This window comes from Prionailurus viverrinus, chromosome F2 (assembly GCF_022837055.1).
Source record: "Prionailurus viverrinus isolate Anna chromosome F2, UM_Priviv_1.0, whole genome shotgun sequence".
Taxonomy (NCBI): Eukaryota; Metazoa; Chordata; class Mammalia; order Carnivora; family Felidae; genus Prionailurus; species Prionailurus viverrinus.
Window position 1 is genome coordinate 57,300,738 of NC_062578.1, and position 12,051 is coordinate 57,312,788.

The 12,051-nt window shown below is 37.3% G+C and overlaps 1 protein-coding gene across 2 annotated transcripts in view; it reads right to left on the reverse strand.

The window, feature by feature from the left end:
- Positions 1 to 12,051, reverse strand: part of CSMD3 (CUB and Sushi multiple domains 3) — a 1,270,863-nt gene that overhangs the window by 44,570 nt on the left and 1,214,242 nt on the right. For both annotated transcript variants that reach the window (XM_047842282.1, XM_047842281.1), the window contains one exon: positions 11,331 to 11,507. In XM_047842282.1, the coding sequence (XP_047698238.1) occupies positions 11,331 to 11,507 (177 nt within the window). The remainder of the gene's footprint in view (positions 1 to 11,330; positions 11,508 to 12,051) is intronic.

The window sequence follows — 12,051 nt, forward strand, 5'->3', positions numbered from 1 at the left end:
GAGAAATCAATTTACCATTTTCACCGACTCACTGCCAACTCAAGTGAAAGAATGACCTCCAAGAAATTGCCACCTCCACTCTGGAAGGCATTCGCTTTCTGGATTTGGGGTGAATGAGAGGCTTGTGTCAAGTTCTTACTAAATACGCCTTGTCGTTGCCAGCCGAGGGAGGGGTAGCTGCTGTCCTGCCCTGTGCTAAGACTCTGCAAATATACTCACCCCTACCTGTTTCATACTGGCACTCAGGGCCCCACAAAGGGATGGAAGACAATTGCAATGTGAGCCTCCCTCTGCTGATGATGCTATGGACTGACTGGGGAGAGCATACCAGTGTCCCCCGAGTAGGAGTGGGAATGGGGAGCTCAGGCAAGGCCAGGGGCACAACATGGTAGGGAGCATGTGGCCTATAACCCATCCTAGGAAGACAGGGAGGCAGAGAGGCAGACTGTGCATGAGCAGAGGCTCCAGACCCTCAGCACATACTCCATTGTCCCAATAGACCTCAGTTACAAAGTACAAATTTAAAGTTGAAATTAAGAATTTTAAGGCAGCCATCACAGAGCATTAAACCTCAGCACAGGACCCTTTTGAACATGAGGTGATGAAGAAGCATGGGCATAGCGCCTACAGCCCACTAACAAGTCCTTGAAACTGGCAGAGTGACCTGCCTCTAGGAGCTCAGCTGCCTGGATGAGGACACTTTGCTAGGGGTAGAAGGGAATCTTGGTTTAACCTTATCCTGACCCCAATCTACTTTAACATATAAAAATTCCTTTGGAAACTTCCTTTACCTCAGCTCCCCCAAGATATATGCTGGCAATCATACTCCAAATTTATGGCCCCTGATACAATCCGAAGGGTCTCATGACTGAGGTTTTACTAAACGGTAACAAATGGTGTTTCCCTAGCAACAGCAAACCCCTCAAGGTCCTGGAAACCTTGTTTCCAAAATACCTTCCAGACATTATCCTTGACCTTCTCCTACCCTGAGGGTACATAATGAGTTACCTGTCATAACTCCAGTGCAGCTCTTCCTGCCCACAGTACTGTCCCTGTGCTTTAATAAAATCACCAAAGGTGTCAAGAATTCTTTCTTGGCCATCAGCTCTAAACCCAACGAACCCCCATTACCCCAAAACCCCATCATAAGGTTCTATCAATTGTATTAGTCCATAAAGCTGGCTCTGTTTACATATATAATATTATCATTTATAATGCCACCCAAAATCTTTCAGAAAGACTAAGACAACAGAGAAAAGACGAAATAATTTGAAATATGATATTTAATAACAAGGCATAACAGAGATTATATATAAGTGACAATGGCGTTTGCTGTTTTGTGGTAGGTGGTTTGAGCTTGATTTGGGCAAGGAATTATCTAAAAGCTTTCTGACAGATAAGAGAAAAAGGAAAATACAAGGTTACACTGTTTCTTTTCTAAAGATTTAAAAAAAAACACATGGGGTTACTTGGCTTTTACTATCTTTTCTTTTTTTTTCCCTTTAAATCTTTTTGCTCAGAGATAATTTTGTACTTTCAAAGTTGATTTATTTTTGAGAGAGAGAGAGACAGAGTGCAAGTGGGGGAGGAGCAGAGAGAGAGGGAGACACAGAATCCCAGGCTCTGAGCTGTCAGCACAGAGCCCAACATGGGGCTCAAACTCACAAGAGGTGAGATTATGACCTGAGCGGAAGTTGGAAAGGCTTAAGCACTGAGCCACCCAGGCACCCCAAATCGTTTGGTTCATAAAAGGGTAAATAATTTCATCAGGTAAACCGGGGCTATATTCTTTCATTTTTACTTTTAATTAATTCTTCAGCAAAGATTCCCTGATCACCTAATCATTGTCACTAGGATGGGTGACAAGATTAAAGAAGTATTTTGGAGGTCTAGGGTCAAAGACTAAAAGCAGATTAAGGCATGGAAGACCTTAATAGCACTTCAATTACATTGTATTTCTTAATTTACCATTAAATATTATGAATGTCAAGATTTCTGTCATATTATTCTAATCCACTAAGCCTAAGAAGTTTTAAGACCGTGACTAATGGCATTTAAATTAAAGAACAATGTTCACTGCACTTCACCTGATAATCCTAGGAGCCCTGGGGACAGTTTGCTAAATCACACCCAGTGAGAGTTTCTGTCTGATCCTACTAAGAGTTTTGCATATATAGGATAATTTTTGTTCTTTTGATAATTGTACAGGAAACGATTTTTAAAGTTATGCAACTGAGTTGAATAGGAAATCAAATCCTGGTTATTTACCAGGAATACCATTTCAAAATTTCAGTTTTGTTTCAAAATTTACAACTATATAAAAGTGAGTATAAGCCTTTGATTTATTTTGTTTCCTTTTACCATCTGGGTGTGTATGTCTACATACATATATATATGTGTGTGTGTGTGTGTGTGTGTGTGTGTGTATATATATATATATGTGTGTGTGTGTGTGTGTATATATATATATGTGTGTGTGTGTGTGTGTATACACACACACACACACACACACACACACACATATATATATATACACACACACACACACACACACACACACCCCCCTAAATTTTAAACCTACATTCCAATTAAGAAGTGGGACGTTAAAGAGCACACATATATGCTGTTGTTATTTTCTAGGTAGCACTTTACAGATTGAAATAGAAGCCTGGCAAGAAAGAACAGCTAACCTGGTCCTAAGGCCCACAAGCTGAGGTACAGCTACTGAAAGAGAGGACAGAGGACTTATTTTACAAAGAGGCACCAAGAAAGAGTTTGCATATGTGGCAGCCTCATGATGAAATGCCTGACAACAAGGGCTTCACAAGGAATTGTTGGTGGCTTTCTAGTGAAGCAAAGGCCCATCAAAGAGGCAGTTTCCAATAGCAACAGTCTTTTCATTTGCCACTAGTTTGTTTCTAGCAACAAAAAAGAGGCTTTTGGTCTTTCCAGGCAAAGCCTTAGAATAGTGGCTATGTGGGGCTTTGCCCTAAAATTCAAAGACATCAGTTCATGACAATGGGATGCTGGGTTTTCTTTCAAGAAAAATCTCTTCAAAAGTCACCAAATCCCCTAAGCACACAGGGCACATGTACCCATGATGAGGGGGCATAAGGCAAGCTGAGGGCAAAGCACATGCCGGCAATGCCTGCCCCCCCACCCCCACCGCCGCAAGTGGGATCTGTGTGGCATTCCTCAGACATTCCTGACTGCCCTAAAGCTAAGAGGAGAAATCAAATGGTTACCTGATAGAAATCACAGTCAAGGAGGACATGAGTCTCCATCAGTTTACAAACATCTTGGTAAATGAAAAGAAAAAGGCAATCTTATCAATAGCCTAATCTCCAGAAACATACAGACTCAGTTTCCTGGTGTCCCAATATCATCCTCCCCTCCACAGTGATGTGGGGAACAAATGCAAGAATGGGAGGTAAAATTGAATTTCTGTATAACCTGCAGCCCACTGATAAATATCAAGGCAAATACAGAATATAACATTTCTCCAGGAGCCCCCTACTATCTTAATGTTAATGCCTTCCTAGAGGGGAAAACAACCTTAGCCTGACAACAGTAAGGCCTCAGGTAACTTAGAAGTCCTCTTTAGCATACGAAAGTCCTTCTAGAGGCCTCCCTTTTGCCTTTCCCTTCCCAACTCGATGATACGTAACCAGTTACTCCACAACCCGGTGCAGCAATTCCCGCTCACGGGTCCTGTCCCATGTGCTTTAATAAAATCACCCTTTTACACCAAAGACATCTCAAGAATTCTTTCTTGGCTGTCATCTCTGGACCTCCACCACTCCAAAACCACAACACACACACACACACACACACACACACACACACACACACACCAATAACTTCACGAAGACAATTATTTTGTCTATTTTCTACATTGTTGTATTTTCAGGGCCTCGTCTAGTATATAACTTATTAAAAAAAGATTAAGTAAATATTTTTTAAAGAATAAATATGTGAATGATATGTAAGAAATGATTAGATCAAATTCTCAAAAAAAATACAATGTTTTAAAGGTTTGAATTGGCTTTTGTGGGAGGATTTTTTCTCATTAGTTTCTATCATGTAATTGAGGCCCACTTGGCATCATTTATGATAAATCTAAGTAGATGATATCTATGCTAAAAGTAAAACAATTGTGATGATTCTAGTCTGTGCCACTTCAAAGCTACTTTCTCTTTTAACTTCCTAAGTGAGAAATAGACATACGTATTTTTAAATAACTTAGGATCACATTAATCACACTTATATTCCCTTTCATGGATATACATAAAATATAATTTGTGTAACCAAACCCTTGATGGTTGAGTTATGTTACTCCTTTTCTTTTTTAATTTTGTTTTCAATGTTTATTTATTTTTGAGAGACAGAGCATGAGTGGGGGAGGGACAGAAAGAGAGGGAGACACAGAATCCGAAGCAGACTCCAGGCTCTGAGCTGTCGGCACAGAGCCTGACATGGGGCTTGAACCCACGAACCGTGAGATCATGACCTGAGCCAAAGTCAGACACTTAACCAACTGAGCCCCGAGTCACTGTTTTTCTATTAGAGACAATGCAGCAATGAACATTCTTGCTTAGGCACGTACTGTTCCAGGTCTCAAGCCAAGAAAAAATTCTACCATAGCAGAATGAAGTTCCAGAAAGGTGGTCATTTCTCTGATAACGCTTCTGATTTTATATAATCTCCCAATTGAAACATTGGTTTCCTTTTTAGATCTCAGTGGTAGATTTTCTCAACTTCAAGCTCAGCATTATTGATATTCAGTACCAACTAATTCTTTATTGTAGGGGGTTGCTTTATGCTTTGAGAATGTTTAGCATTGACCTCTCCCTGCTAGATACTAATAGTGTACTTCATTCACCTGCACTATGACAGCCGAAAAATATCTCCAGATATTGCCAAATATGCCCTGGGAAGCAAAATCACCCATGTTTGAGAACCACTACACTCAGAGATAGTTCTCTCTCCTTGAGATTTAGATGACTTTTTAGCTTCATTTTACGCAGTTTGATGCTGAGATACCTCCTCCAGTTTTCTCCTATGTGAGAGTAGCCTCATATCCCTGACCTGTTCTTTACCAAAAAAAAAAAAAAAAAAAAAAAAAGAAAGCAAAATCTTTGAGAGTTCTCAGTTTAGTAACAAAGATCCAGTAAGGATCATTTCTGCCCTGGTTATTTGGAACAAAAGCCTGAGGTTCATTTATCACTGGATCTGATTGAGTATGCTGTCCTTGGCCCAAACGACAAGACCTGCCAGATACAGGACATTAATCATTTTGGAAGGAGTCTTAGTGGGTTAAAAAAAATTCCAAGAAACAATTGACTTTATTTCTTCTTAGCACTTAAAGCCAATCCTTACTTTACTTGACAAGCCCTGTCCTGGTGCAGATTGTATCTTCTTCCCAAAATATTATGTGCACTATGTGCTTTAGGTATCAAAGGTGGCTCTGTAAGGATCCTGTTTCATATTTTAATGAGTATTTGCTTGTGCTTAGTTTTTAGCTCTTTTTTTAGGTGTATTTATTTTATTTTGAGAGAGAGAGTGTGTTTACATGTGAGCAAGGGAGGGGCAGAGAGAGAAGGAGAGAGAGAATCCCAAAGCAGGCTCCACACTGTCAGTGCAGAGCCCGATGAGGGGTTCAAACTCACGAACCGTTAGATCATGACCTGTGTCAAAATCAAGGGTTGGACACTTAACTGACTGAGCCACCCAGTTGCCCAGTTTTTAGCTTTTTTTTTTTCTCATTTTGAACATCACAGAAAAGAACATCATCAAATTTTATAATCAGAGTACTTTTATAAGCTTCTTAGTATTATGGCAAATATTCTTTTCATTTCAGCTTGGTTTAGTTTCATGGATGTTTCTTAACATAATTCCTCTGCAAAAGTGTGCATGGTATTTAGATGCATGACCTTGATCTCATGATATATTCTTTTACCTACCCAAGACAAAACTAGTTATTTGGGGGAAGTTTCACACTCCAGAACTGGTAGTGGGTTCTGGATAAGTAACTGTCTGGAGAAGACGGAAGAGTTCTTTTCATGAGGCATGATTTTAGAGAAAGATTAATTAAGTATGCAATTTCTCAATTCATTTATAATCTTAAGCAGGCTGAATATTAGCAGGTATTAGGAGAATTTTTGTAAGGGAAATTTTACGTCTTTACTACATTTCTACTCTGGTTAGATGTGAAAGAGACAGTGTGGGGACATTACCATTATTATTAAATTATGTTTATTCCAAAAGTGTTTCCAAAAATCATTAAAATGAACAAGGCAAATCTACCCATGTGATTGGACTGTGGTTCTTTTAAGGACAGAAAAGGAATGTGTGTGTGTGTGTGTGTGTGTGTGTGTGTGTGTGTGTATTAGCCAATCAAGCAAATGAAAGGTACATATGCAAATCACCATGGTGGAAAATTCTCAAAGGGCGAAAGTGCTTGGAATATCAATGCTTCTTCACAGACCTATGAAATACTAGAGCCCACAAACCTTACTTACTGGACTTTGTATTCTCAGTTCCTGGGACAGTACCTCAATATAATAGGCTTTGTATAAATTATTTTTATTAACTGAATCCATAAGTAGTCCAATTACCGTACATAGCCACAATTCTGCATTTTTAGATAAAATATATCCTGCTGTAAGTTAAAAAATAAAATTATATTTTAAAAATTAGATCACTACCCTGATTTTTACTACATAGGAGGAACTAGTTTCCTAAGGATAACGAGCCTAGGAAAAAAACCACTTAGAGTGACCAAAATTTTATTTTAAAAAAGGTAGAAAAAAATCCAAATAGAATTGAATTCTTTTCACTTTACTTTCACCACATCATTGTAAATGGATAATTCATTCACCTATATTTTAAGTGTTTTATTAATTTCTTCAAGGGACCCTATTAATTATTTTATGTTTGAATCATCCTATACTGAAACATTTATCATATCATCTGTCTTGTTGATTTTATATCTTTCAGCTGATACTGTTTCAATTCTAGCAGATCCACTTTGCCAATGATTGTGTATGTGATTCAACAGTAGCCTGATTCATTTCCTTTGACTCAAGTCATCAAAATATTTCATCTCTTGCAAGATTTGCAGATTTATTATTTATATATATTTGTACTGTATGTTTGGACATTCATCTTGAAACACACAACAAAATTATTGACAAGGTATATAGAGGAAATTGTGATTTTAAGCAGAAAGTATCATTGAAAAAAACAAATCTGGGGCGCCTGGGTGGCGCAGTCGGTTAAGCGTCCGACTTCAGCCAGGTCACGATCTCGCGGTCCGTGAGTTCGAGCCCCGCGTCAGGCTCTGGGCTGATGGCTCAGAGCCTGGAGCCTGTTTCTGATTCTGTCTCTCTCTCTCTCTCTCTGCCCCTCCCCCCTTCATGCTCTGTCTCTCTCTGTCCCAAAAATAAATAAACGTTGAAAAAAAAAAAGAAAAAAACAAATCTTACAAGTAGTCAACTCATTAACAAATAATATGCTCCTGTAGAACTCAAAATGGTAAGTGCAGAGGAATTGAAAAAAAATGGAGAATAGGCCATAAATTAATGAAACAATTCCATATGCATTCTAAGTAATGTATTATATTTATACTATGCAAATATGTTTGACTATTCTAGTGAAGATAGAAAATAAAGTGAAAAAAAAGGAGGAAAAATACAAAAGGAGAGAATGAAGTGAACCTGAGAAAATTGCTTCTTGAGTCAAATAGATTTGATTTTAAATCTTAGATCCTGCATATGCTAGTTGTGTTACCATGAGGAATACAGCTGTGTTTTCTCTGTAAGATACCATATCTTCAAATGTGAAATAGAAAGGATAATAGTATATATTTCATAGATTTGTTATTAGAAATAAAGGAGAGGATTTGTATAAAAGCACTTAGCACAAATCCTAACCACTGGCAAACACTCAATAACAGATATTATTCTTTATGAGTAAAAATAATAACCATTTGGGGAAAGAAAGGAAAGTTTTGTTTTGTTTAGGTGGGTTTGCCAAGAAATGCTGCCAGTGCTTTGGTTTGGAAATTTAATTCAGGCACTTTAAATTTTCCTCATATGTAACTTAATTCATTTCAAATTTACATTTAAGTATTGTGTATACATGCTAAAAAATGATGTCTACAAAAGGCAATTATAAAAAAAGACAATTATATTAAATCAAAATTTATTAAAATATTTATTTGAATTTAATCTTTCTGATATGTATGTATGTACATACATACATATCTATACACATACATACATATGTATACACATATGTGTGTGTATATTTATATATAAAATAATTGAATTTAATGGAAAATTCCATCCATGTGTGTGGCAGAAATAACTGTTTAGCAGTGAACTCTGACAATAGACAATAAGTCAGTTAAATGATTTGGTGCCTCAGTTTCCTGATCTACACATGTAAGTCTATGATGCAATCTCTTCCAGATACAAAATTACGTGGTTCTATCAATCATATATTTAAATTAACTTCCACTGTAAATTAATGAGATGAAATCCGAGACAGCTGCTTTAACTCAGTTTTATTACCACATATATTATCAGTATGTTAGATTCTTTATAGAAGCTTAGCCTATTTTAATTTCCACTGAAACCTCTCTCTGTGCTCCTTTTTTAGGGATATTTTTCTTTTTGCTTTTGGTTTGGATTGCTACTGGGATGTTGGCACTTTTTTGCCTATAAAGTAAGTCAACTGTTACAAATTCTGTTTTTAATTTAACAGCAATTCATCATTTAAAAGCTAGTGCTTGAAATACCTTATTTAACACATTTCTCCTTGAAGAACTGACATAAGGCAAGAAACTTTCTTCATATTTTTGATATACTATTTGTAACCAATCTGTCTTGAATTAGGTGATTTTTAATTTGATTTAAAAATTTAAAGAAAAATGAAAATGATCCAATTAGGTGTAATTTTCGGTCTCAAAAATTGGGATATGTTTATTTATCCTTACTAAAATTGGAAAACAACTTAAATAAGAGACTTAGGTATTTATCTATGATGAAATTAAATTGTTATTCATTGTGCGGAAAACAAAAGACGTGTTACTCAACAGATTTCCTTTACTGTGAATATACTCATTATTTCATCTTTTTGATAACTGTATATTAAACACATACTATCTTCCAGAAACTATGTGCCATGTTATCTGAAAAATTACAAGTCCTTTCTGCAAACATTTTAAAATGGAATGAAATGGTAAGTTGTGTATACTAATAGTTAAAATGAAAATTAGATATTTCAGTTAGTGAACAACTAAGTACTTAATCACTCATATATTAGGTTCTGTGCTCCACTCTAGAAAGTCACTGAGATAAACAGACCTGGTTACTACTGCCCTATAAAGTTAACTGTTCCGCTTTAAAAGTAATTTCCATTAGAAAAAAAAAAGTTATACACCATGAAGAGATCACTTCTAGCTAAAAGGGATATGAGGAAGTGTCTTGAGAAGGCTTTGGCAAATGTGTCATTTGAACTGATATTTAAATTTTTTTTCTTAACGTTTTTATTTATTTTTGAGACAGAGAGAGACAGAGCATGAATGGGGGAGAGTCAGAGAGAGGGGGAGACACAGACTCTGAAACAGACTCCAGCCTCTGAGCTGCCAGCACAGATCCCAACACGGGGCTCGAACTCACAGACCGCGAGATCATGACCTGAGCCAAAGTCGGACGCTTAACCGACTGAGCCACCAGGCACCCCCATTTGAGCTGATATTTAAAAGACACCAGGGTACAGTTCTAAAGACTCAAATGGGGTAATATAGTATGGAAATAGTAAATCATATTTGTTAATTGTTATATTTTTCAGTATCACAAAAAATGCGACTTTTTCAAGGTAAACAGAAGGATTTCTTTCCTTCAAAGTGGAGAAATCAGGGGGAACATATTTTTATTCTCCATTTAAAACAACCAGAAGAAAACACACACACACACACACACACACACACACACACACGCGCGCACACACACACACACACACACACACACACACGAAACAAAAACCAGGTTTCATCAGGCAGGAAAGCACAGAAGCACCGTGATCCTTGAGAGACAGAAAACAAAGGAGATGAGTCCTATGATTGCCTTTAGAGTAGAACTGCCTTTAGAGAAGAACTTCCAGGCTTTGGCACAGAGGGGAGGACCCCAGGCAGACTCCCTGTGTTGAAGAGATGGATCTAAGAGCCCAGAGAGAGCAAAATGGATAGAGTTTGTGAGACAGAGTACCAGAAAGGACATGCACAGAAAGAAAGAGAGATGTAGGAAGAGAACTCCCTGAGTATTCAGCAAAATACTGATGAGTCTGTGAGGACCTGCCCAAGGGCAGGTAAAGAATTATCCAAAAGATTAGATGTAACAATGCCTGGGGCTGACATAGGGCCAGGGATATTACTTTTTACTGACTCGAATGAACAACTGGAAAACGTTTTGCTATTATAGATGTGGCTAATGTGTTCTATTCGGTGGTCATTTCAATAGTCTCCTAGCCATAGTCTCCCTTCACCTTTGAAGAGACACTATACACACAAGGCACCTCAACAGCCCTGTCACTGCACACACAATCTTTGTAGGCAAGATAGTAACTACAAGCAACTGTCTCCTATCACAGGAGGTCATGACATGGCTTTGATGGCATCCTCCTCTGGGATGATTCATCTGAGCCAGTCATTCAGGAAATGCAAATACTCACAAAAGAGCTACACTTTTAAAGGGAAGGGAATGGGTCATTGGCCCACACACAGTATAAAGCCTGTCTCCTCAGTTAGATTCTGCGAATTATTAGGTCAGTCCAGGGCTGCTCCACCACTGACACTGTCGAGAGCAACCACTGACCTTCGCAACCCTACGTTTGACAAAAGCCCAATAGCTTTTTGAGTCCCAGAAACAACATGTTCTTCATTTAGAAATTTTAAAACCAAGTCAGTTATTGATGTGCATTAGACGGACAAAATAAAATTGCTTCCTTTGTATATTTAATCTCAATTACAGCTGATAATTCATCACTATCCTTAAAGAACGTTTAAATTATAATTAACAGCACTGATGTTCTGTGATTCCTCTTTCCTCTGCCAGTGCAGTACCTTGGTAAGCCAACTGATACTTAAAGTCACTGGTGCACGTTCTAACTATAACACTACTACCCCCTTTTACTCTGGAAGACAAATACCAATATTCACAACCTGGCATGGTTTGATTAAATACGAAACACACACATACACATTTATATGCTCAAATATGTTTCACATAACTAGTGATAGTTTAAACTAATGACAAGAAACTTACTTGTACAGTTAGGCAAGCTTCCAGACCATGTTCCATTGGCTGTGCACTGTCTAACTGAAGGTCCAGAAAGGATATACCCCTCCATACAAGAATAAATAACTGAACTGGAAAACGTTGTGCCATCAATCCGAAAGACTTTTCCATTGGCTGTTGTTCCTGGGTTGCCACACTGTATGGCTATAAAACAAAACGGGTAAGAGTAGATATAAAAGTGTTTTTAGAATTCCTCTCACAAAAAGGTAATGACTAAATGATTCTTTCAAATTATCCAAAGGAGCTACAAAAGCTTCTAAAAGAAGTATTGGATTATCTTTTATAAATAGTTGAAATTCAAGATGAATTTATATTGACTCTATTAGTTTAACTACTGGGATGCAAATCACGGCTACTTTTTGAAGACTTTTTCAGTGCCTTTGGTAGAAACATTACACAGTAAAGTAATTACTTGAGACTACTGCCTTTGGGTACTACAAAATCTTTCAAAGAAGGATTAGAAAAGTCGGTCTAAAAAACAACTCATGTAAAACTGGAATAGATGTAACAACAAGATGTGACAGATTTATTTTAATTGTACTAAGAGGATAGATATAAAATGAACAATTTAAGTATTATAAACATCCATGTATATTTTTATTTATGTAAGTATATAACTGATATGCATTAAAACTTTATTATCTCTATTTCTGGGCTAAGGTGTACGAAACAATAAATTGAATAAAAA